This window comes from Oreochromis aureus, linkage group 9 (assembly GCF_013358895.1).
Source record: "Oreochromis aureus strain Israel breed Guangdong linkage group 9, ZZ_aureus, whole genome shotgun sequence".
NCBI classification, from domain to species: domain Eukaryota; kingdom Metazoa; phylum Chordata; class Actinopteri; order Cichliformes; family Cichlidae; genus Oreochromis; species Oreochromis aureus.
This window is the reverse complement of record NC_052950.1, coordinates 40,091,386-40,118,524: the sequence shown is the minus strand read 5'-3', so window position 1 is coordinate 40,118,524 and position 27,139 is coordinate 40,091,386. Positions and strand designations below refer to the sequence as shown.

General features: G+C 41.8%; 1 protein-coding gene across 1 annotated transcript; it reads right to left on the bottom strand.

Moving 5' to 3' along the window:
- Positions 1-13,327: 13,327 nt before the first annotated feature.
- Positions 13,328-26,956, bottom strand: LOC120441853. Its single transcript, XM_039617302.1, has 7 exons — positions 26,463-26,956; positions 20,577-20,629; positions 20,164-20,448; positions 18,073-18,436; positions 16,994-17,178; positions 15,317-15,440; positions 13,328-13,580 (listed from the first exon to the last, which is right to left on the bottom strand). Exons 2-7 carry the CDS (start codon positions 20,620-20,622, stop codon positions 13,328-13,330), a joined length of 1,257 nt encoding a protein of 418 aa, XP_039473236.1. The 5' UTR covers positions 20,623-20,629; positions 26,463-26,956.
- Positions 26,957-27,139: the final 183 nt, after the last annotated feature.

Below are 27,139 nucleotides of genomic sequence, written 5' to 3'. Positions count from 1 at the left end.
AAGGGAGCAGCTTGAACCATTCCTAAAGAACCTTGAACAAACAAATAAAACATTTTTTTATATTTGTGTTAAGAAAACTAGTGGTTTGGTATTTGATATCGTAATAATCTCTATACTTTTTTTTTTTTTTTTTTTTTTTTTTTTACATGACTGTTAAGTCAATATGTTATGTATTTTGCACTGTTGATCAGACAAAAAAAAAAAAGGTTTACATTGTTCAGGGGGAAAAAGCCAGCCATTGGGTGAACAGAAGCCAGTCTTGTCCTAGTTCTGCTTTCAAGCTTAGTAGTTCCACCAGTGAGAACATTCTGGTTCTGTTCTTAGAAATATGAAGCTAGATACACCAGCAACCACAGCTGATTCCAGGGGCCAGAGGTGACTACTGCTGGCTAATACTAAGTGTAGATATAGTAGGACTGTAATCATAGTTATGATACCTGGTTACATCAATCGGAGGTCACTAAAATCAATATTGAATCGGTGTGTAACTTTGCCAAAACAATGTGGGACTCTGTAGTTTTCTCTGGTCCCCTCCCCAATCAGACCAGGAGTGACATGTTTAGCCGCATGTTCTCCTTAAATTGCTGGCTGTCTGAGTGGTGTCCCAGAAACGATGTGGGCTTCATAGATAATTGGCAAACCTTCTGGAGGAAACCTGGTCTTGTTAGGAGAGACGGCATCCATCCCACTTTGGATGGAGCAGCTCTCATTTCTAGAAATATGGACCAATTTATTAAACCCCCCAAAATATGACTATCCAGAGTTGGGACCAGGAAGCAGAGTTGCAGTCTTACACGCCTCTCTGCAGCTTCTCTCCTCCTGCTACCCCCCCAAAACCCATCTCCATTGAGACTGTGTCAGCTCCCAAACAGACAAAAAACAAACTAAAAACCAGCAAAAAACGACTTAAACATAAAAAAAAAAATTACAAAGAAAAAACAATACAGTATCACCAACAGCACCAAAGAAAGGACTAAAACTATTAAACATTAAGTTTTCTCTTCTAAGTTCCTGTTAGCCAATGACTTAATATCTGATCAACATCCTGATTTACTCTGCCTTACAGAAACCTGGTTACAGTTGGTTATGTTAGTTTAAATGAATCAACACCCCCCGAGTCATTCTAACTATCAAAATCTTTTAAAATATAAATGTATTTTTCCAGAAATATCAGAGTCTCAGCTAAAAAGAAGAAGGAGGGAGAGGTCATACTTGACTTTTGTGTGAAGTGGACTTGTGGAACACCAAGAAATTAACTGCAGCAATTTTTATTGAAATTATTTTGTTTGTGTGGGGTTATTTGGGGGGTTTTTTAAACAATGATTTATTGATTTTTTGGAACAACACAAACAGCAACAAATCAGCACAGCCAAATAGAAATAAGAAAAAGAGAAGAAAAACACAAATACACGTACATGAGTTACAGATGTACATGTCTGGGTCAAAATATGTACAGTGTTTCACATTTGAAGTCAATGGAAAGAAAAAAGGAAAAAAAGGGGGAGAGAAAAAAAAATACAGACATTAATTATTGTGTTTAAAAACAAAATGTGATCCCCCTTTATGTAATAGGACAGCAAGGTCACGAGGTAGGTGATCAACCAAAGGCTGCCATATCTTACAGAATGCATCACAGTTGCCCTTTATAATGGCACTGAGGTGCTCCATTGGCAGCACCTTGAACGTTTCTCTGTACCATTGTGTAACAGTGGGGGGCTGTCTCTGAATCCATTGAAACAGTACACATCACCTCGCTAAATGTAAAAGTTTACCTAACAAACGCATCTGTACAGAAGATGGAGAGAGCCCTTCTATAGATAGACCCAGAACAAACAGCACAGGGTTCAGTGGGATCGTCTGGTGAAAGATTGAGCGAAGCTCTATAGCAAAATTTTTCCAAAATCTAATAATTAAAGGACATTGCCATATGCAATGGTAGTAAGTCCCCACATCCATACTGCACTTTACACAAAGAGGAGAAATCTGAGGATGAATTTTATTTAAAAACTCTGCAGTCTATGTGTGATTCTGTAACAGCTTTCCTGGAGTCAGTTACAGGAAAACAATTTCTTGGCAGATCTAAAAGTTTTGGACCGTGCTTCTGCACTAAGCTGAACTTCGAGGTCGGTTTCCCACCGAATCCTGGCCTTATCAGTGGTTACAAAATTCAAAGACAATAATTTCCCATAACAAAGAGAGATAAATTTCTTTTTTGTGATTATTTCCTCATTAAATTTAAGAAGAAAGCTTTCAATAGGATTCAAAACAGGTTGATTGGCTGGAAATTTAAGGGAATTTACAAAATGCCTTACTTGCAGGAACCCAAAGAAGTGTTTCTGTGGTAAATTATATTTAATTTGAATTTGATTAAAGGCCATGAAACTACCCCTCTCAAACAGATCACAAATAAATCGTATATTTTTAGAATGCCAATCATCAAATATACTAATGCCAATACCTGGAAGGAAAGCTTTATTCCTAATTAGAGGCTGCAGTGCACTAGAAAAACCTCTTCTTCCAACGTGGGCAGCAATATTATGCCAAACCTTAAGTGTAGGCATCAAAATAAAATTATTTCTGACACCAAGAGGAAGGTCAGCCAGATCAATAGATAAAAGACTAAGAGGCGAAAGAGGGTCACAGCATCAAGTGGTGTCTGGTGTCTTGCCTTGGTATAGAAAGGAATGTAACCACCCTGAGATTATTTGTGCATGGCAAGCCCAGTAATAACATAAAAGGTTAGGAAGTGCCTGCCCCCCCCCCCTGTAGGCAGCTGTAAAATCTGTATCTTTAGTCTAGATTTCTTCCCATGCCATATAAATTTAGAAATATATCCCTCAATCTCTGAGAATGTTTTTCTGTTGATCCTGAGAGGCAACATTTGTATGGGATATAATATTCTGGGTAAAACATGCATTTTGATTAAACTTATTCTAGGGGTTGCTGTCTTATTTAATGAATCATTTCAATGTAAGCAGCTATCTCCTGGAAGTTTTCAGTCTTTTGAATATGTGGCTTTACAGCTGAAGGCCCCATCCAAAGTTGTGTTTCTTAATGTTTACAGGCCTCCCAAATACTGCACAGACTTTTTTAATGACCCCAGTGAACTGCTGTCTGTGATCTGTGTTGATTTCGACTGTGTAATTATTGTTGGGGATTTTAACATCCATGTGGACAACCCTCAGGACAAAGGGACCAAAGACCTGAGTAACACTCTGGGCAACTTTGGGCTGACTCAGCATGTAACAGAGGCCACACATAATAGAGGACACACTCTTGACCTACTGATCTCCAAGGGCCTGAGCATTTCAAAGGTTACTGTGTCTGATGTGGGCCTGTCTGATCATTACTGTGTTTTCTTTGGAAGTAAAATCTCAGCCCACACAAATATATCAACAGCAGTGATCACAAAACGGTGTATAACTGAACACAGTAGTGAGATCTTTAACCAGGTCTTCCCATTAACACCTGACCTGTCCAGAGGTTCAGTCAATGAGCTCGTCAATAGCTTCAATGCTAAAATGTTAAATGTAATGGACACTGTTGCTCCCATTAAGGTGAAGGTTATCTCTGAAAGGAAGAAGTCTACATGGAGAAACCCCACACTGGTGAAAAATGAAAAAAGAGAGTGTAGGAAAGCTGAGCGCAGATGGAGAAAAACAAACCTCCAGGTTCATTATGACATCTATAAAGAGAAACTTCACAATTATAATTTACAACTGAGGAGTGCAAGGAGGTCCTACTTCTCTGACATCATCACCAAAAACAGTCATAACGCTCGGGTCTTATTTTCTACAGTTGACAGGCTAACAAACCCTCCTGTGTCAGTGGCAGCTGAACTTCATTTGACCATGGCCTGCAATGACTTTGCCAAATTCTTCACAGAAAAAATCCAAAAGATTAGACAAGCAATTAATACATCAACAGCAGATCCAGGATATGTACTGTGTCCACCGAAAAACTGTTTAAACACCATCAAACAGTTTCATCCTATTAACAGCAAAGACCTGGAGGACATCTTAGGTCAACTGAACTCCTCTTGCTGTTTAGATGTCCTGCCAACAAGTTTTTTCAAAAAGGTCTCAAAGACTTTGGAGTCAGACCTGTAACAGATCGTCAACTTTTCTTTAATGTCAGGTGTGTTTCCAGAATCACTAAAAACTGCTGTAATTAAACCTATACTGAAAAAGGACAATCTTGACAAGACAAATGAACAACTACAGGCCGATCTCAAATCTCCCATTTTTAAGTAAGATTATTGAAAAAGCAGTTTCTCAACAGCTCAATTACTTCTTAAAACAGAATAACTGTTATGATGCCTTCCAGTCAGGTTTTAGACAGAACCACAGCACTGAAACCGCTCTGACCAAAGTGTTTAATGACATATGTCTGAATACAGACAGTGGAAAAATGTCAGTCTTAGTTTTACTGGATCTCAGTGCAGCATTTGACACAGTTGACCACAACATATTACTCAAACGACTGGAGAACTGGGCAGGTCTTTCAGGAACTGTACTAAACTGGTTCAAAACATACTTAGAAAACAGGAAATATTTTGTATCAATAGGTAACTTCACATCTGAGCAGACAAGTATCACATGCGGAGTTCCCCAAGGTTCCATCTTGGGACCCCTTCTGTTTAACATTTACATGCTCCCACTGGCACAGATTATAAAGAACAACAAAATAAACTATCATAGCTACGCAGATGACCAGTGATGGGAATAACGGCGTTACAAATAACGGCGTTACTAACGGCGTTACTTTTTTCAGTAACGAGTAATCTAACTAATTACTATTCCTATCGTTACAATGGCGTTACAGTTACTAACAAGGAAACGCGGTCCGTTACTATTTTTCAACAAACAGACGGTTGAAGCTGTGTTCAGCTTACCGCATCTTATATCAGCTGCAGGAAGTAGCTGTAAGTAATCTGGGCGCTACAGCTTTAAGCAGCTGCGCGCTCCCGCGGACGGTAATCATGATCACTGTCTAGCACAACACCTGGAGCTAAGGAGGCAAAACAATCGCGTGAGTGCTGCTGTTTGACTGAGGAAGAATAAAGTAATCGTGGTAAGTCAATCACATGACCACTTAAAGACAAAGCAACAAGGTGCCAGTTTTTAAATTGTGTCGATAGGCCACGTAAAACCAGAGTCATGATCAACAATATATACGCAGCGTTTTTTCCTCAATAGTTTCGCCACGTTAGCGCTAGCAAGCACTCTCTGCTTATGAGCAACAAAACAAAACAAAGTTTTAGGAGTGACGGCGAGAGAGAGAGAGAGAGAGAAAGAGAGAGAGAGAAAGAGAGAGGGAGAGAGAGAAAGAGAGAGAGAGAAAGAGAGAGGGAGAGAGAGAAAGAGAGAGAGAGAAAGAGAGAGAGAGCAGGAAAAGAGAGAGAGAGAGTTTTGAGATGTGAGATTTGTGACGTTTAGCGTGTTTGGAGTGTGTAGTTAATGTGTTGTCTTGTGTAGTTAGTGTGTAGTGTTGTGGATAGTTTTGTGTTGTGTGTCAGAACAATGAGGCGACTGCTGTCTCCAGGTAGAAACAGCAGTGATACACCTGCTGCTGTCAGACCTGCAGGTATCAGGCTGTGATGTTCTCCTTTATAGTGGACAGAAATTATTTTTTTGGAGTGGCACAAATAATTTGTGTGGCATCTTATTGAAGAACAGCTGATTGTTCTGTAAATAATTTGAAATGGTTATTTTAAAAAGGGGTAAAAAGTAAATGGATGCAAATAACTTTGTTGTTTGCAAAACTTGTTCATAGGATTTTAAAATTGACAATTAATATTTGCATTTGAAGTTATGAAATATGATTCATTAAACATGTTTATGGTTGTTACAGTAAAAATTAACTTTTTCTACTGTGATTTTATGTTTTTTGTCTGATTTTAGATCAATTCTGGTTATACAGTATGACAAAATGAGAACATAACTGTAAATTCAGGCACGTGAGGTTGCGCTAAAAAGAATGATACCAAACAAGGCAAAGCAAATAGTTTTTAAAGGGAAAATGTGGAGAGAAAATCAAGAGTAGTAAAAAAAATGGCCAATTATACCCTGGACGCCGGAGGATTAAACGTTCTTTGTTTTGTTTTTAAGTAACGCAATAGTTACTTTTCCAAGTAATTAATTACTTTTAGAATATTGTAACTCAGTTACTAACTCAGTTACTTTTTTGAAGAAGTAACTAGTAACTATAATTGAATTACTATTTCAAAGTAACTTGCCCAACACTGCAGATGACACACAAATATATATCACAATGTCACCAGGAGACCGAGGCCCTGTACAGGCTCTTGGTAAATGCATTGAGGAAATTAATGACTGGTTGTGCCACAATTTTCTCCAGCTAAACAAAAATAAAACTGAAGTAATAGTCTTTGGTGCAAAAGAAAAACGATTACAGGTCACCAGAGAACTTCAATCTATACACCTAAAAACCACAAACCAGGCGAGAAATTTGGGTGTAGTGATGGATGCAGACCTAAACTTAGAAAAACACATTAAGACAATAACAAAATCAGCTTACTATCACCTCAAGAATATTTCAAGGATAAAAGATCTGATGTCTCAACAGGACCTGGAAAAACTAGTCCATGCATTCATCTTTAGTAGGCTTGATTACTGTAACAGCATCTTTACAGGTCTAACTAAAAAATCAGTCAAACAACTACAGCTCATCCAGAACTCTGCTGCTCGAGTCCCCACTAAGACCAAAAAAGTGGACCACATCAGTCCAGCTCTGAGGTCTTTACACTGGCTGCCTGTCCGTCAGAGGATAGACTTTAAAGTTCTGATGCTGGTCTATAAAGTTCTGAATGGTTTAGGACCAAAATACATCAGTGACCTCCTGACCCAGTATGAACCTTCCAGATCTCTCAGGTCATCTGGATCCGGTCTGTTATCAGTCCCCAGAGTCAGAACCAGACACGGAGAAGCTGCATTCAGCTTTTATGCTCCTTATATCTGGAACAAACTTCCAGAAAGCCTCAGATCAGCTGAAACACTCAGTTTATTTAAATCCAGGTTGAAGACTCACCTGTTCTCAGCTGCATTTGAATAAAGCACCAAATCCACACTTAAGTTTAAATTTCAAAACCTACTTTTTAACTACTGATTTTATCTACTGTTCTGATTTTATCTACTGTTTTGATATTTGATTTTATATACTGTTTTGTTTGCTTGTTTTAATCAAATTTGAATCATGCTTTTTATTTGTTTTTGTTTTTAATGTCTCTGCAAAGCACTTTGAATCACCTTGTTGTTGAATTGTGCTATATAAATTAACTTGCCTTGCCTTGCCTTGCCTTACCCATCCAAGATAATAGGTGGTTTGACCTCTGTTAAGGGTTCAATGTTGAGAGAAGGAATCCATAAATAACCACAGATCCGGTCCAGTGTGCAATTAGACGACATTTTAATGAACACATGTGTGAGTCCAACAACCCAATCAGTATTGAACTGTCTTTACCATATTCAGACAACGGTTTTATAGGGTTAAGATAGTACAGCCCCCTTTTCTGTTGCTAGGCAGATTTAATACAGCATACGTCAGCTCAAAACCACAAATGTTCTGTCAACAACCTTTAACATAGTTTTAAAGAACATTGTCTTCGGGTCGGTGCTTCCCCTCAGCTCGTCTTCGCTGTCGCTTCCCTGGGACATCTGTTGCACTTCCTCTAAGTACTTTGGCACAATTCTGCATTTGCAGCAAAAACACATCTTCACTTCTGCCCTACCAAAATAGATCTATTATGGTGTGCATGTGTGTGTGTGTGTCTGCAGTGTATGCTATGTATGTGTCATGACCTCTCCTGCACTCTGGCTCACCTCACACCCCTCGTCCTAGCCAGACATAAGGCCTGTGCACATACACAGCTGAACTCTGTGTAATTTCTAGGCTAAATGTCACACTCGAATGATGATACTCAAACCATGAAGGAAACTTACTCAAAAGGATATAAGGTGTAAATGATAAAAACTTAACTCTTAGCTCTAAAGAATATAAGGATATAAGGATATAACTCCAGGCATATGTCATGTAAGCAGGTGTGTTGCAATTCCTTTCAGAGCTCCTGTCCTCCTCTCCGTGTATTGGCTGATCCTTAACGCCTGCCAAGAGTTTCTGACCTTCACTTGACCAGGAGCCACAGCTCTTTAATACGCTCCAATGCAATCATGTGTAAAAGATTAAAATCATTTTCATAACACAGGTTTTCCTTCTCAGATCTGCCAATATGTTTGCTCCTCCTAATATAGTCTAACAGCAACCCCAAGCAAAACAATTTGAACTTTCCCCTATCAGTGATCCCTCTAACTAAGTGTGTGTGTGGTTACGTGTATGTCCGAACCAAGACTATGTATGTGTACTCTACTGAATTAATGTTTTGATCAAAAGCCTCTACTAAAAGCTTAAATCAAAGATAAATGCATAATAAACACCCTACTCTTTGGCTTGCACTCACTCTGCTTTCGGTTTCACTTCTGCAAAACCTGCAACTTCAAAAGCCTATAACTTCCTGTCTCATTTCGGTTTATAGATTCAACTCAACAGTTTAAAGTGGTTCTTACTGGACCTGTAATAAAGACTAATATGATACCAATATATTTGAACATTTGAATGCAATATCAATACCTCTTGTATCAATACTTCTTGTATACATATGCTTGCTATATGTTTATGATGCAACAGTAATGACAGTAATACCAATAATAACAAAATAATAAATCAAAATGACAAAACATACTACTCCCTTCTCCACACCTCCCCCTGAGGTCATTCTTGATTGAGGCCACAATTGGTTTAAAGTTCAACTTATACAACTCTGTTGTGTCTGTGGACACCCTAATACCTAAATATGTAAAACCTGTGGTCGACCACCTGGAAGGAAAATTAGGAGGAGTGTCCCACCTCCCCCCATCACCCAGTGGCAAAGCTTCAGATTTATCATAATTTACTTTATACCCTGAAAAAAGGCCAAATTGATTAATGATATGTGTCAGTGCAGGAATAGATGTTTCTGGCTTAGTCACAAAGAGCAACAAGTCATCCGCGTAAAGGGAAATTCTATATTCAGTATTCAACAAGGTTACCCCACAGATCTCAGGGTCAGTTCTTATAGCCTCTGCCAGTGGCTCCAATGCAAGTGCAAACAGTAGGGGAGAAAGGGGGCATCCCTGACGCGTTCCTCTATCAAGTGGAAAAACATCTGACACCGAGCCGTTAACCAATACCCTTGCAGCTGGGGCCCCATACAACAGTTTGACCCACTTGACAAATTCAGATCCCAAACCAAATGTGTCCAAAACATCAAATAGATACTCCCACCCCACCCGATCAAACGCTTTCTCAGCATCCAATGAAATTGCAAGAGCCCAATAATTAGTGTTCTGAGAGAACTGCACAACATTTATGAGTCGGCGTAGATTGGAGCGGAAGCATCTATTCTTGACAAAACCCATTTGTTCGGGCTTTATCAGAACTGGCAGAACCTCCTCCAATCGTCTAGATAAGATTTTGGACAGAATCTTGCAATCTACACCGAGTAAACTTATAGGTCTGTAAGATGTACACAGATCTGCAGGTTTATCCTTCTTTAAGATCAGGGATATATGGGCAAGGTTTAAGGTGGGTGGAAGTGTGCCCCTCTCAAGAGATTCTACATACATTTTTAATAAAGGACCCACCATGTGTTTAGCCATTTTTTTGTAAAACTCTGGCCCAAACCCATCAGGGCCTGGAGCTTTTCCACTCTGTAAGGATTTGATTGCATCCAAGATTTCCTGCGCCCTAATAGGACTGCAAAGATCTAATTGACTTTCCTCTGATAGTACAGGGAGTGCAGAATTATTAGGAGAGTTGTATTTTTGAGGAATAATTTTATTATTGAACAACAACCATGTTCTCAATGAACCCGAAAAACTCATTAATATCAAAGCTGAATGTTTTTGGAAGTAGTTTTTAGTTTGTTTTTAGTTTTAGCTATTTTAGGGGATATCTGTGTGTGCAGGTGACTATTACTGTGCATAATTATTAGGCAACTTAACAAAAACAAATATATACCCATTTCAATGATTTATTTTACCAGTGAAACCAATATAACATCTCCACATTCACAAATATACATTTCTGACATTCAAAACAAAACAAAACAAATCAGCGACCAATATAGCCACCTTTCTTTGCAAGGACACTCAAAAGCCTGCCATCCATGGATTCTGTCAGTGTTTTGATCTGTTCACCATCAACATTGCGTGCAGCAGCAACCACAGCCTCCCAGACACTGTTCAGAGAGGTGTACTGTTTTCCCTCCTTGTAAATCTCACATTTGATGATGGACCACAGGTTCTCAATGGGGTTCAGATCAGGTGAACAAGGAGGCCATGTCATTAGTTTTTCTTCTTTATACCCTTTCTTGCCAGCCACGCTGTGGAGTACTTGGACGTGTGTGATGGAGCATTGTCCTGCATGAAAATCATGTTTTTCTTGAAGGATGCAGACTTCTTCCTGTACCACTGCTTGAAGAAGGTGTATTCCAGAAACTGGCAGTAGGACTGGGAGTTGAGCTTGACTCCATCCTCAACCCGAAAAAGGCCCCACAAGCTCATCTTTGATGATACCAGCCCAAACCAGTACTCCACCTCCACCTTGCTGGCGTCTGAGTCGGACTGGAGCTCTCTGCCCTTTACCAATCCAGCCACGGGCCCATCCATCTGGCCCATCAAGACTCACTCTCATTTCATCAGTCCAAAAACCTTAGAAAATCAGTCTTGAGATATTTCTTGGCCCAGTCTTGACATTTCAGCTTGTGTGTCTTGTTCAGTGGTGGTCGCCTTTCAGCCTTTCTTACCTTGGCCATGTCTCTGAGTATTGCACACCTTGTGCTTTTGGGCACTCCAGTGATGTTGCAGCTCTGAAATATGGCCAAACTGGTGGCAAGTGGCATCTTGGCAGCTGCACGCTTGACTTTTCTCAGTTCATGGGCAGTTATTTTGCGCCTTGGTTTTTCCACACGCTTCTTGCGACCCTGTTGACTATTTTGAATGAAACGCTTGATTGTTCGATGATCACGCTTCAGAAGCTTTGCAAATTTAAGACTGCTGCATCCCTCTGCAAGATATCTCACTATTTTTGACTTTTCTGAGCCTGTCAAGTCCTTCTTTTGACCCATTTTGCCAAAGGAAAGGAAGTTGCCTAATAATTATGCACACCTGATATAGGGTGTTGATGTCATTAGACCACACCCTTCTCATTACAGAGATGCACATCACCTAATATGCTTAATTGGTAGTAGGCTTTCGAGCCTATACAGCTTGGAGTAAGACAACATGCATGAAGAGGATGATGTGGACAAAATACTCATTTGCCTAATAATTCTGCACTCCCTGTATAGGGAGATTAACATTATCAAGAAACAATTTCTAGTGTCTACAGTATTTTGACATGGAATGGAATATAAGTCCTGATAGAACTCCTTCATTATTTTGCTGATAAGTTAAGCCTCGAATTGTAAAACACCTTTCTTATCTTTTAGAGAGGGTATTGCATAAGAGCCCTTTTTCCCCTGGGCAAGTCGGGCAAGTAAGCGTCCAGGTTTGTTGCCTGATTCAAATAACTTATGTTTTGCATAGAATATTGCAGTTTCTGCTTTCTGAGTTAGTAGTTGGTCCAGTGTCTAGACAAGGCATCATAATAAGGTGGTAATAATTCCATTGAGACTGATGAGTGGTCTGAGAGAGCGCATGTGTTGATCGAACAACCCTGAGTTCTGTCAAGGACAGATCTGGAAACAAATATATAATCAATTCTGGAAAAAGAAAAATGGGGGCGTGAGAAAAATGTAGTCTTTCACATGTGGATTACAAACTCTCCAGGCATCAAAAAGGCCAAGATCTGAGCATAAGTCCATTGTAGCCTTTGCCATTTTTGAAGGTGGTTGAGATTTTGGTGGATTATAATCAGCTTCAAGACTCAAACCACAGTTAAAATCCCCACCAATTATTACATGATTCGGACACACAGAGGAGGTTTTTGCCAGAAGGTTTGAATAAAACAATCTATCAAAAGTATTTGGTGCATAAACACTTCCTAATAGAATTTGTTCCCCATATAAAAGCCCAGTAATCAGAATAAATCGTCCATCTGTATCCCTTACAATAGTATTTAGAGTGAACGGTAGATTTTTATGGATCAATATTGCAACACCTCTACTTTTAGAGTTAAAAGAGGAATAGTAAATTTGTCCCACCCAATCACGCTTGAGTTTTAAGTGTTCAGAATCTGTTAGGTGAGTCTCTTGCAGTAATGCAATCTGCACTCTTTTTTGAGTGAGGAAAATATTTTACGTCTCTTAATAACGTGATTAATTCCCTTGACATTGAGAGTTATAATTTTTATCTTACTCATTGTAAAAGTTGTCAGTCATTGGACAAAGATTGTCAACCCGAAGCAAACAAAAAGACCCATCATAATAAACACACTGTAGAAGATTTAACCCATGGCCTGGACTGGCCGTGCTGACATGAACAAAACCATCATAAACTAATGGCAAAGGAACCCTTACACACACAACAAACTGCATAAGAATATAGGAATTAGGATAAACGTCAAAATATCACAAACCAGAAACAAACAAAACAAAAACAAAAACAAAAAACGAAAACGAAAACGAAAAAGCCACCCACTGGGTGGTATTACAAGACCAGTGTAGCCAAAAGAAGTTTCACTCCACGGGAGAAAAGAAAAAAAAACAAACAACAACAACAACAACCCACCCCCGCTTCCCAAACCTGAATAAAATCGGGTTACTGTCAGTTGTGAAACAAAAGTACTGTATACTAGATATTGGCCCTAAAGCCACTTTAGGTACAAAGAATGAACAAATCTCTATTTTCCCTTTAAACTGTCTCTTTTCCCTCAAGCTGCATTAAACACAGTGGACTTACGCATCCTATGGCGAGCTGAACCAATGTCATGTTCTAAGTTAAATCCAACAGTGCCAAAGTTTGTACGGGACAAGCATCAGTTGTCTTTTAATCCAGCGCATTGATGAAACTTTGTGCATCTTTAGGCGAATCAAACTTGTGTTCAGTGCCATTGTGATTCAACACGAGCGTCGCTGGGTAGCGCATTCTGAAGCGGATGCCCTTGTCAATTAAGGCACAACAAGAAGCATTAAATCCCTGTCGTTTCTCACAGGTCGCGTAGGAAAAATCCTGGTGTATAAAGATCCACTGTCCGTCATAGTAAAGTTCTGGGGCCGCTCTCACTGTTGCCATAATCCGCAGTTTGTCTCTGGAGTTGTGGAGCTTAATAATCACCGGCCTGGGGTGAGCACCCCGCGGGCCGAGGCCCCGGTGTGCACGGTCAATTTAATGCGGGCTTTACCCGTGCAGCTGTTCCCCAGCCCGAGCATAGCAGGCAGCCAGGCTTCAAAAAACTGAATAGGACTCTCACCCTCCGCGCCTTCTTTCAGATTAATAATGCGGATGTTGTCACGCCTGCTGCGGTTCTCTAAATCATCCAAGCTTTTTGCCATGATCTTAATCTTCTCCTCAGCTTCAGCCAGTCTTCCACGAGGTCAGTCACCCCGTCTTCCACATCTGAGACTCTCTGCTTTGCCTCCGTGATGCATTTGGAGACGTTTTCCAGCGAGGACGAAATTTTCTCCAGTGTCACAGACAGTGTAGACAGTTTTTGGACAATTACCTCACTGATGCTATTAGTCACCTCACGGATGAGAGCTGCGGTGTCCACCGGGGGTGAGGGCTGGTTGCCTATTGCTACTAGCATGTCAGTTTGGCTAGCACTGGTCATCATGGCGGCCGTCGTCTTTCGAGTCTGTATCTTTGTCTGTTTCGACATTACTTGTCGTCCAAAAAGCGTATTTAGGGCTGTTGGGTATTCCCAAAACTCTCAGTCAGTAGTTTCGATAAAAATATAGACAGTACCGTGCATTACACTGTAATAAATACAGGTGAGCGCGGGAGCACAGTGAAAGCACGTCTTCTAGCCAACCATCTTCACCGGAAGTCCTAGTTTTTTTTAACAAGGAAGATTTGGTGTAGGTCATTTTTTTGTCTTTGACAAAGGAGTGGGTGTGGGACTTCAGGTGTGGAACATAGTGATTTAAAGCTCACAGTTTTGCATCTACTGATGCTCTTAATCATGAACAAACAACCAGAAAGAGTTAGCAGAGTTATGATTAACCTTCACGTTTACCTGAAGCCTGAGCATTTTCATTGTCACCATCTTGGTTTTTGAAAAATGGTTGTGGTGAGAAAGGGGCAGCTCTGACTGTCTAATGACTTGCTAAGCACAAGGCTGAATCTCTGAATGAACATAATTTCTTTTAAATTACCATTTTCTGTTGGCTGTGAGCTTAAACAAGTAACTGAGAGCTGTTTTATAAAGTCTACCTCACTTTTTTCTAGCTTCTGGTCTACATGTTGAGAAAACGCCTGTGACCCAACTAACCTAGACGAAGTCCAGACGCTTTTCAATCCAAGCTCCTCAGACTACAATGACCTGGATGACTGAGAACGTTCACAGACATACAACCTAGACACTGCACAGACCATGTTGATCTGGTCTATATTACCAGGATATATATGCATTTACTGACACCTCAACTTTCACATCTCAGCACAACTAACACATGGTGTCTGACCTCAGATACTCCAGTGTACAATGTGGACTCTCCAGAAAACCACACAGCTGCTTCACTCCTGAATCCTGCAGGTCGTTGTTACTCAGGTCCAGCTCTCTCAGGTGGGTGGGTTTAGACTTCAGAGCTGAGACCAAAGAGCTGATCTCGGACAAACCACAGAGCTCCAATCTGAATAAAATTAAAAGATTAACTTTTGTGATTAAAATCATTCAGTGTCAAAGACCCAGAACCATGGCGGTCTCACCATTCCAAATGGGTCACGGTCTGGACTTTGGCTTGGTCATTCCAGTTATCCATGCAGAAATACTTAAAGGCACCCGTCGTACTACAACAAATCATATGGCGATGCCTACACATACTTGGACATGTGTACAGACTAGACCACAAGCAAAAAAACTGCTCTGAGATGGACACCACCAAACAAACAAACAACACGGGGGTGAACTGTGATGGCCAAGCTGAAAATGTTGGATTCGGTGTGTCCAAGGCAAGCTCCAGATAGAGAAAAACCAAACCAGTAACCAAATATATTACTGAACATTTGAACACAAGGTTGAAACTGATTTTAAATTAAAAAAAAAACAAACAAACCTGTAAAGTCTGATAGTAACTAACAGGTGCAGGCAGTGAACTGACCTCAGAGCCTCCAGTTTACAGTTTGGACTCTTCAGTCCAGCACACAGAAGCTTCAGTCCTGAAGCATCCAGGATGTTTCCACTCAGGTCCAGCTGAATCAGTATGGAGGTGTTGGACTTCAGAGCTGAGGTCACACATTGAAAGTGAGACTCTGAGAGTCCACAAAACCTTAACCTGTGATGACACAAACATTACAACAAAATAACCCAGCTGGACACTTCCTGTTGGATATTGTGCTCTGGACATCAGTGCTTCAGCTGATCTGACTGACATGAAACAGGAATCCTCCTCAGTCTGTCGGTGTGCTCTAACCCCACGCCTGACTCCACAGACTCCTGAGGCCATCTCCATCAGAAAAACATATTTACTGTGACTCAGGATATTTGACTGAGTTCAGCTCAGTGAACAGTTTGTGAACTTTTGGTTCCTTCTTTAATTTTATTGATGTTCTTTCTTGTGGTCCGGATGTTCTCATCCCCCCCGTCTTCTCTGTGATACCTTCAGTGTTCCCCTCTGACTCTTATCATGTTTCTGTCGAGCTTCATGTCTCCCTGTTTATTTCTTTTCCTATTTCCTGTTTTACTTTCATAATCACTTTTCTCACGTCTTTGTACTCTGTCCCTGTTTACAGTTGGATTTTGGCTCATTTTGGTCTGTTTGTGACAATAAAAAAATAATTTTCCTCAATTTTTTCTTTTAGTCCTGTGTTTGGTCATCTCCACACCTCATCCGAACAGTCCTCTGTCTGTGGAACATCTGTGGAACATTTAGTGTCACAAATGAAATGAAGGACTCGACAGTCAGACCTGACCATAATCCACTATTAAAAGAATTCAATATTTGCAGGTAAGGACAGATGATTGTGTGAACTTTAGTCTCCAACATTGTCTTCTACCTTCTGAAAAGCTTGTGAACACAAACCAATTCAAGCAGGCTTTGTAATAAAAAAAAAGAGGAGGACTGATTTAGAAACTGTTTTTCTATGACACAATTCAGGAGCTGGGGTTGGCCTTTACACTCTCAAGCATGTTAACAGTCTGACTTGTACTGCATGTAACCAGGTCATAAATGACATATTGTTATAATTACACAAAATGTGTTCTAAACCCCAAACTGTTGTTGGTATACCTGACTTTTAGGACCTCCAAGCCCTGGAGGTCCTTGGAGGCCTTGGATTTACTTGGAGGTCTTTCTTTTTACCTTTCATTGTCAGACACAACGCAGGAACACACATGTGCATAGAGACAGAGAGCTGCATTTACCGAGCCTTTCTGCAGTTCCTCACAGCCGGAATTAATCTGCGTTGTCCATCCACCGATGTGTTGTACTTCTTCAGGTCCAACTCATCCAGAACCTCCTCTGATATCTGCAATATGTGGGCCAGAGCTGAGCAGTGGATCTCAGAGAGTTTCTCTGATCTGTTCTCTGACTTCAGGAACTCTTGGATCTCCTGATGTACTGAGAGGTCGTTCATCTCCATCAGACAGTGGAAGATGTTGATGCTTCTGTCAGGAGAGATTTTATCACTGTTCATCTTCTTCAGGCTCTTAATGACTCTCTGGATGGTTTCTGGACTGTTCTCTGTCTGACCCAGCAGACCTCCTAAGAGTCTCTGGTTGGACTCCAGACAGAGGCCATGAAGGAAGCGAACAAACAGGTCCAGGTGACCATTTTTACTTTGGAGGGATTTCTCCATGACTCTCTTGAGAAACACACACTCGGATGAAACTTCATCGTCATCATCATCATCAGATGAAGAGTCAAATAGATAATCCTTACAGTCTTTCCCCACAAAGTTCGCCAGCACCTCTGTTTTATGTTCCCAGTCTTTTCCCAGGAACTCTTCCAGCACCTCCATCTTCCTGTTGGTGAAACAGTGGAACATGTAGACTGCAGCCAGAAACTCCTGAACACTCAGATGAACAAAGCAGTAGACCGTTTCTGAGAACATGTCATACTCATCAGCTGTAAAGATCTGTGTGAACACTCCTGAGTAAACTGAGGCTGCTCTGATATCGATGCCACACTCTGTCAGGTCTGATTCATAGAAGATCAGGTTTCCTTTCTGCAGCTGATCAAAAGCCAGTTTTCCCAGAGACTCCATCATCTTCCTGCATGAATCTGTCTCAGCTCCTCCATCATACTTGATGTCCTTTGTTTTTAGGTGAAATAGCACAAGGCGTAGGTACAGCTCTGTGAGAGTCTTAGGCAGATCTTCACTCTCTTTGTTCTTCATGACAAACTCCAGAACTGTAGCAGTGATCCAGCAGAAGACTGGGATGTGGCACATGATGTGGAGGCTTCGTGATGTCTTGATGTGCGAGATGATCCTGCTGGCCTGCTCCTCATCTCTGAATCTCTTCCTGAAGTACTCCTCCTTCTGTGGGTCAGTGAACCCTCTGACCTCTGTCACCACGCCAACACAGTCAGGAGGGATCTGATTGGCTGCTGCAGGTCGTGTGGTTATCCAGAGGCGAGCAGAGGGAAGCAGTTTCCCCCTGATGAGGTTTATCAGCAGCACATCCACTGAGGTGGACTTTCTAGGGTCAGTCAGGATTGTAGTTTTGTTGAAGTCCAGAGGAGGTCGACACTCATCCAGACCATCAAAGATGAACACAACCTGGAAGTCTTCAAAGCTGCAGATTCGTTCTTCTTTGGTTTCAGTAAAGAAGTGATGAACAAGTCCCACCAAGCTGAACTTTTCCTCTTTCAGCAGATTCAGCTCTCTGAAAGTGAATGGAAACATGAACTGGATGTCCTGGTTGGCTTTGCCTTCAGCCCAGTCCAGAGTGAACTTCTGTGTTAGGACTGTTTTCCCAATGCCAGCCACTCCCATTGTCAGCACTGTTCTGATTGGTGCTTTTCTTCCAGGTGGGAGTTTAAAGATGTCTTCTTGTCTGATGGTTGTTTCTGGTCTGTCTGGTTTCCTGGATGCTGTTTCAATCTGTCTGACCTCATGTTCATCATTGACCTCTGCAGTCCCTCCCTCTGTGATGTAGAGCTCTGTGTAGATCTGATTCAGAAGGGTTGGGTTTCCTGCTTTAGCGATCCCCTCGAACACACACTGGAACTTCTGCTTCAGGTTTGACTTGAGTTTGAGGTGACAGGTCTGAAGAGTCTCTGCATGAAACAAAAACTGTCAATAAGATCATTGTCTGTAGAGTGGTCTGCACAGTATGAGGAAAAAGTTATTCAACTGCATCTATATGTGAATGTGACTTAAACCCAGTCATATCTTTAAGTCTACGGTTATGAAGCTATGACTTCGAGCTAAACCGATTTATTATAACTCAAATCAAATCACAAATCACTGTGACACACTTGTCCCTGGAGTCATTCAAACAAAACTCAGTGTAGGTTAGAAGTTCATGAACCAACAAAAACTTCAGTCAACAGTTAAAAAGCTGTAGTCCAGACAACAAAGCCAGATGGCTGCATTGGTTAGAGCTGCTGTGTATTATCAAACAAAGAAATATGCTCAAACATTTTCAGTTTATTATTTTTAGGGGCTTTTAATGCATTTAGTATTTTCTCAGTATAGAGATTACACTTTACAGTTGGTAAAAGCTGTTAAATAAGGGAATCAGGATGATTCTTCCTTTACACATCAGCACAGAGGACAAGCTAGGACCCCAGGCCCTCCCTTTATTATTAGCAGAGACACGGGAACCAAAACAAGGTTGGCAGTCTGGCCAACAAACAGCTCGAGTTCAACAGCCCCCAACCAGGGTTGCTTATTCTTTTAAGACCTTGTCATTCACTCATACCAGATACAGCTATCATGTTAGCAATTAGAATGAGAGACTAGTAAAAGCAGAGGAAGGTGGTCATTCAGCACACGTTCCCACATACGACACTGTGACAGTTTGTTTAGGTCTTCAGGGTCTGATGGAGTAAATCCTTCCTCTCGAGGTGAGTCAGGTCTCTCTCCTGACAATGAATTTTTTACCATTAACAAATTAGTTATGTCACAAACCACACAAAGTAAACTCTCTAACACTCTAACGATCCATCCACCGTCTTCCATTTATCTGGGGCCAAGTCGTGGGGGCAGCAGCCTAAGCAGAGAAGCCCAGACCTCCCTCTCCTCTCCTCCAGCTTGTCCAGGGGGAACACCAAGGCATTGAAGGAGCGATTCACAACACCCCTATGAAAAGAACATCGAGGGAACCGTTCACCCTGCCTGGGATAGGGTTACCGGGTTCCCCCCACTGGAGCCAGGTCCTGGGAGGGTGCCCGAGGGTGAGCGTCTGGTGGCCAGGCCTTAGTCCCTGGGGACAAGCCCAAAAAAGGGAGATGGGCCCATCCTCCTGAGAGCTAACCACCTGCAGGAGGCGCTGTAGGGGTCAGGTGCAATGTGTGTTGGGCAGGGGCCAGGAGCGGAGACCCTGGTGGACTGAGCCCCGATTACCAAAATTAGTGATTGGGACATGGAATTAACCCTCTAACCATCAAATGGAAATAATCCAGTTACAGTGTCTGAAACGAGGAAACTACAGGGAAACTACTGGCTTCATGATTCCACATTTTTCAGCTCATTCATGAGGAGGTTCACGTGTTTTCACCAACCACAAAGACACAATTTTCACATTAGTGTCTTTGCAGATAACAAATGTGGACCAATCAAAAAGCAACAAACTTTAAATGAGATACAGAAATGTCCAGAGAAATGTAGCTCTGAAGAGAAAAGAGGATTTGTAATTAAATATTAAGTAAAGGGTTCAATATATTCACAACAGAAAAAAAACCTTTATTTACAGTTAAATCAAACACACACACACAGTTAAATCTCTCAGAACTGAAGTAAACTGAGCAATAAAACCAGCATAACAACAAACAGAGCTCACCTGGCTGCGCAGATGGCTCAAAGGACAAATGTAGCTCAGAGGAGAGAGTCGGATCTATGGTCTGAAGATGTCTGATCATTATCCTGGAGGCTGTGCCTCCTTTTTTCTTTACTGTGTCAATCAAGTCACGAGCCTTATCTGCTGTGACCGAGTTCCCCTCCACTATGGATGCTTTCTCCAGATCATTCAGGACACGGTCCGTTACCAGAGCCTCCAGGAGCTGTGTGAGGATTTCTTTTGAAACCCTCCAAACAAAGCTGCACCGTACCCTGCCGAGCTCATCCTCTAAGGAAAAAAGAGACATAATAAGCATGCATCCTACCTCGCTCTTTGAGAAGGAAATGAGAGCTACGATTGGTCAGTTTGAGCTTTGTGTGTTTCTGTGTTAAAGTCCTAAAATACTGAGCTCCTACCTGCGGATGGAGCTGATAAAGCTGGCCGGTCTGGTTCAGACTCCATCTTTGATCTATGACAGAATGAGGTACAGAGTGAATCAGGATCAGCTGGTCTCATATCACTTATTGCAACACATCACAGCACCCCCGTTTCTAATGGAATCTGTTTACACGCTGCAGTGAAGTTATAGTACTGAGAAAACCTGCGGCTGATGTAGAATTACCAGTACTGGCTAGAAATATTTGGGTTCACCTCAACAAACAGCTCCCGTTAGAAGCATTTTCTTGGATTAAGGCTGGACTCTGTTCTACTTTGAAGTTTCTCTTGTTGAGAGGCAGTGAGCAGGGGTGGGTATACTTTTATATATACTTGTATGGCCCCAGCTCAGTGTCTGGATATTGAGGGTTTCTCCAGAGGATGAGGAAGTTGTTTCCCTGGACCAATTAACAGGTCCTCATTGTTGTTTTTGCTTTGTACCACAGACAATAGTTCAGAATACTCAGCCATCTTGGAGTCCCTGGAAGGTGTTTGGGAAGAACGATCCGCCTGATGTGAACCCAACTGGTGTTCAGGTATTTGTAATTGTATCACCAGACCTGCAGCTCTACACCTTATACACTCAGCAAGTGAAGCTTGGTTTACACTTGCTACCCTAGGGGTGAGATGGACCAGATGGTGGAGAAGGCCTGGCCCATTCAAACATACAATGAGCGTGCACTGGGAGCATCTGGCAGAGGTCCCAGTCTGGAAGAGCTCCAAGCTTTAACAGCATTTTAAGGGAGTTTAGGGACACTGAATCCTGATGTACCATCTTTCAAATGTGGTATCTAACCGGGGCCGTTTCTCAATACTCAAGTATGCAAGTCCGTTCTTCATAAGTTCACACGGGAGTCCAGGCTTCCCGAGAACGCAGCATAATCATTCTACAATTGGAACGGCGGTGTACTTGATGACATCACAGCTCCAGAGTTTTTACTGCCATCCACTCTGAACTGTGATTAATATTTGGAATGGAAATTACACATAATGTAGTTAAATCGTTTTTTAAAAGTATTTTAACCACTTTGACAAAATTGGCTTTTCTGTATTGTCTGTTTTGTAATGTCTAATAAACTTCATACAGTTAAACACAATCACTACATGACTGAAACACAAGCTTAATCTCTCTTAATAAACATAGTACACATGTATGCCTGAATAAAAACAAACAGGTGAGATGTTAGAATGCTTTTATTTTTATTTTAGTAAACACTCGAACCTACAGCAGACAGATGCTGGGGTTTGGAAGAGAACTGAACAAGTATTTAAAATATAAAGTAATCATTGTTGGAGCAGTTTTCAGGATCTCCACGTATTAACATGCTGTTTTTGTTCCCAGGGAAAATGTTTCCTCCTGAATTTAAATATTTTTAATGTTAGATTTAATTCAGAGTCAGCTGTTTAAATAAGAACAGAACTGTTGGAGTCAAATTGTTAAAAGTTACCATTATTATACTTAAATTTGTAAGTCTTGGTTCAAACTATAGGATCAAAGACATTCTCCTGTTTCCATTGCCCTACCCAGCCTGTTGAATGGTGGGGGAGGCTGTAGTGTTTTATTATAGGCACATCCTATGTGAGGGTTCTGTTTTCTTGTTTAGTAAACTTCCTGCCTTTATGACCTCACCTGTGTTTGTGTATGTGAGACCCTTACAGGGGTTAAGCCATATACAGGGTGGGGGAGATTGCCCTTTGGTGAGCAGGTGGTCACATAAACACACACACACACATACACTCAATGCCTTAGGGTTTATGACGCACCATAGGGGGGGGGGGTTACAATGGGTGTTTGTGTAAACTGTGTGTCACAGAAATAAAAGGCTGCAGTGGAAGCTGGTTCTTCGAATTGGTCGGACACCGAGGGCAGAAGGGCTGCTCTGAGATCCATCCCTTGCTATAGCAAGTGAAGAACCGGTTAAGCTGTTCACCTTGCTTCATTAACAGGAATAAGTCTCTAAACCAGCGGGGCCTGTGAAAGCGCAGACCCAACAAAAACATTTTACATCAGGGGATATGACAGGTTTAAAATATACTGACAGCTCTCCAAGTAAGACGTCAATACAGGTAGTGCAGAATTATTAGGCAAGTTGTATTTTTGAGGAATAATTTTATTATTGAACAACAACCATGTTCTCAATGAACCCAAAAAACTCATTAATATCAAAGCTGAATGTTTTTGGAAGTAGTTTTTAGTTTTAGCTATTTTAGGGGGATATCTGTGTGTGCAGGTGACTATTACTGTGCATAATTATTAGGCAACTTAACAAAAAACAAATATATACCCATTTCAATTATTTATTTTTACCAGTGAAACCAATATAACATCTCCACATTCACAAATATACATTTCTGACATTCAAAAACAAAACAAAAACAAATCAGCGACCAATATAGCCACCTTTCTTTGCAAGGACACTCAAAAGCCTGCCATCCATGGATTCTGTCAGTGTTTTGATCTGTTCACCATCAACATTGCGTGCAGCAGCAACCACAGCCTCCCAGACACTGTTCAGAGAGGTGTACTGTTTTCCCTCCTTGTAAATCTCACATTTGATGATGGACCACAGGTTCTCAATGGGGTTCAGATCAGGTGAACAAGGAGGCCATGTCATTAGTTTTTCTTCTTTTATACCCTTTCTTGCCAGCCACGCTGTGGAGTACTTGGACGCGCGTGATGGAGCATTGTCCTGCATGAAAATCATGTTTTTCTTGAAGGATGCAGACTTCTTCCTGTACCACTGCTTGAAGAAGGTGTCTTCCAGAAACTGGCAGTAGGACTGGGAGTTGAGCTTGACTCCATCCTCAACCCGAAAAGGCCCCACAAGCTCATCTTTGATGATACCAGCCCAAACCAGTACTCCACCTCCACCTTGCTGGCGTCTGAGTCGGACTGGGGCTCTCTGCCCTTTGCCAATCCAGCCACGGGCCCATCCATCTGGCCCATCAAGACTCACTCTCATTTCATCAGTCCATAAAACCTTAGAAAAATCAGTCTTGAGATATTTCTTGGCCCAGTCTTGACGTTTCAGCTTGTGTGTCTTGTTCAGTGGTGGTTGTCTTTCAGCCTTTCTTACCTTGGCCATGTCTCTGAGTATTGCACACCTTGTGCTTTTGGGCACTCAGTGATGTTGCAGCTCTGAAATATGGCCAAACTGGTGGCAAGTGGCATCTTGGCAGCTGCACGCTTGACTTTTCTCAGTTCATGGGCAGTTATTTTGCGCCTTGGTTTTTCCACACGCTTCTTGCGACCCTGTTGACTATTTTGAATGAAACGCTTGATTGTTCGATGATCACGCTTCAGAAGCTTTGCAAATTTAAGACTGCTGCATCCCTCTGCAAGATATCTCACTATTTTTGACTTTTCTGAGCCTGTCAAGTCCTTCTTTTGACCCATTTTGCCAAAGGAAAGGAAGGTGCCTAATAATTATGCACACCTGATATAGGGTGTTGATGTCATTAGACCACACCCCTTCTCATTACAGAGATGCACATCACCTAATATGCTTAATTGGTAGTAGGCTTTCGAGCCTATACAGCTTGGAGTAAGACAACATGCATGAAGAGGATGATGTGGACAAAATACTCATTTGCCTAATAATTCTGCACTCCCTGTATTAAATAAAACGGTTCAGTTATGAAGCTGAACTGATTTACTCAGGAACAAAACAACAACAACACTGAAATACATCAAACATTAACATTTAGAAGTTATTGAAGAGACTTGTCTTGATGCACGCTCAATCATTGAGGTAAGTAAATCCCAAAAGACTGATTGTGTTCATCTGGATGTTTTCAGTGGGAGAAACATTTCATCATCATCCAGGTGACTTCTTCCGTCTCAGCTGACTGCAAACACTTTGTCCAGATGAACACAATCATCTTTTGGGGACTAAAAGTAGAATGGGAGGCAGAGCCTTCAGTTTTCAGGCCCCTCTTCTGTGGAACCAGCTTCCAGTTTGGATTCAGGAGACAGACACTATCTCTACTTTCAAGATTAGGCTCAAACTTCCCTTTTTGCTAAAGCATATAGTTAGGGCTGGACCAGGTGACCCTGAATCCTCCCTTAGTTATGCTGCAATAGGTGTAGGCTGCCGGGGGATTCCCATGATGCATTGGGTGTTTCTACTTCACTCACTATATGTTAACAGACCTCTCTGCATTGAATCATATCTGTTATTAATCTCTGTCTCTCGTCCACAGCATGTCTTTATCCTGTTTTCCTTCTCTCACCCCAACCAATCACAGCAGATGGCCCCGCCCCTCCGAGCCTGGTTCTGCTGGAGGTTTCTTCCTGTTAAAAGGGAGTTTTTCCTTCCCACTGTCGCCAAAGTGCTTGCTCATAGGGGGTCATATGATTGTTGGGTTTTTCTCTGTATGTATTATTGTAGGGTCTACCTTACAATATAAAGCGCTTTGAGGCGACTGTTGTTCTTGTTATTTCAGGCTTTATAAATAGAACTGAATTGAAAATGATTTGCAGTCACTGAGTGGACCATGAACTCCTCTGTACAGCAAAGTATTCTGCAGTCTAAGGCAAGGTCATCTGTCCTACAGCTAAATTGGGTCAGCAACAGGAAAAGTGATGGAAAATGGAGGGATGGATATTTGTATTTAATTTATAAAAACTGAATTGAAACTTTCAGATTTTAATGAGCACATCTTGATCTAACCCTCAACCTAAAATATAAGATTTGTGTCACACAAGGCAACTCAGAGTCTCATTCGACTCTTTGTGAGTTTAAATCTGAAGGTTTTGCTGTCAGCACTGAACTCTGGAACAACCTGCTCGAGGACAAAAGGCTTTCAGCATCAGCTGCTTGCTTTGAATCATCTCTGCTCTCATATTTGGACATCTGTCCTGTTGTGACTCAGAAACCTAAATCAAACTCACAGTGAGTTTCAGTTATTGTCAGTTGAGTTTGTGTTTCTTCCCATTTGAGAAAATATTTTAATCAAACTTCTCGTTTCGACTTTAGTTTTATGGGACGGATGTTTCCACTTAGCTTTGCTCTAAATGCTAAAGGCAGGATAACAAGACCCGAGCTGTGGGTGAAAATTTTAGAAGGCTTTTCCACGACGTTGGCAGAAAACAGCCTGATGTGGAGGTGAAGCTTGGACAGTTGGACTGTTTCACAGTGTGAGGCTGGACGTTGGTGACGTTCATCTGCTCTTCAGCAGCCTGAAAACGGACTGCAGACACAGGCTGTTACATCGTTCACACATCAGTGTGTCAGATAAAGAAGAACCTCAGGGGGGGAAGTGACGTGTGTGTCTCTGCTGCTGATCCACAGTAACTTCTCCTTTATTCAGAGCTCCTGTGACTGAAGTTCGTCTCTAACATCCCGAAGCGTGCCACACACACACACACACACAGAAGTCACTTTGACAAAGCTCGTCATCTTTATCTAGAGAGCTTTGATGTTGATTCACTCACATCAGCAGGTCACTGCACTGGATGGAAAACACAGCATTATTGAACATGTCCTGTAAAGGACACTTCAGTGTCTCCTCTGCTAATGGAGGCAATAAAGGGAGCACTGAAGCTCCTTCCTTTAGTTTCTGAGAATTCAAACGGCTCCATCCGTGGCTGCAGAGACTTCAGGTCTATTCAGCTGCTTCTAGAAGGGCGGAGTCTTTATCAGCATGTGTTATTAACCTGACCAGTGGGTGGAGCCCACAGGTTTTATGACTTGTTGTATCCTAAGGGGTGTGAGTGAGGTTAATGTGTCAGTGAGGTGTAGCCTTCACACATAAATGCTGTGCACATACAGAGGTTCATGCAACGCCTTTACTTTTGAGTTATATTTACATGTTCACAATACAACTATCCTATTCAAAATGGTAACGGATGCTGAACAGCTCACCTGGTCAGGAGCAGACTATGTGCAGCGTGTTGGTGGGATAAACCCAGCCGTGCCTCCGTCTCAGAGAGAAGTAGATCCTGATTTCCTCGTCTTGGTCGTCAGCTGCTGTCGGTACCTGGATCTGTGCTACTCCCCTCTCCATTTACAGGAGTCACATGACTACATAACAGGAAGTGTGTGTCTTGGAGACACGAGCACTCTCAGGTTACGATGTCTGAGCTGTATTTGATCATCAAACCTGTAAAAACTGTTTCTCTGACTCCTGCTTCAGCCCACGACCTCAGAGCTCCTGCTCACCGTCACAGACCATGAAACGCCCCCTGGATCCACCCAGGCTACAGTAAACCAGGTGATGACTCAGAGGAAGTGAGGAAACAGGAAATATGGCGCTGATGTGACAGAGAATCTTACAGAACCAGAGGTGCCGATTTCTGCTCAAACTTCGTGGCTCTAAAGGCGGAGCTGCCACTTCACTTTCCTGACGCCTTTCATGTTTCCACACTGCTGCACCCACCCACCCCCCACTCGGTCTGTACAAACAACTCCAGCTTTCATCACAGGAGGGCGTGAAGCCCGCTTACACAACCAGGCATCACAGGAAACAGAGCCAGTCGTTACAAAAAACATGAAGTCCCAACGACAGCTCACACAGCACTACACTGAAACACTGAGAACGT

Excerpts from the sequence above, each read along its gene's own strand:
- LOC120441853 (XM_039617302.1), bottom strand. The coding sequence starts at position 20,622 with ATGGAGTCTGAACCAGACCGGCCAGCTTTATCAGCTCCATCCGCAG. Across the intron at positions 15,441-16,993 it reads CATGGAGAAATCCCTCCAAA|CTCTGAAGTCCAACACCTCC; the intron begins GTAAAAATGGTC and ends GTGTGACCTCAG. Across the intron at positions 13,581-15,316 it reads TGTAAACTGGAGGCTCTGAG|ACTGGCTGAAGCTGAGGAGA; the intron begins GTCAGTTCACTG and ends ACCTCGTGGAAG.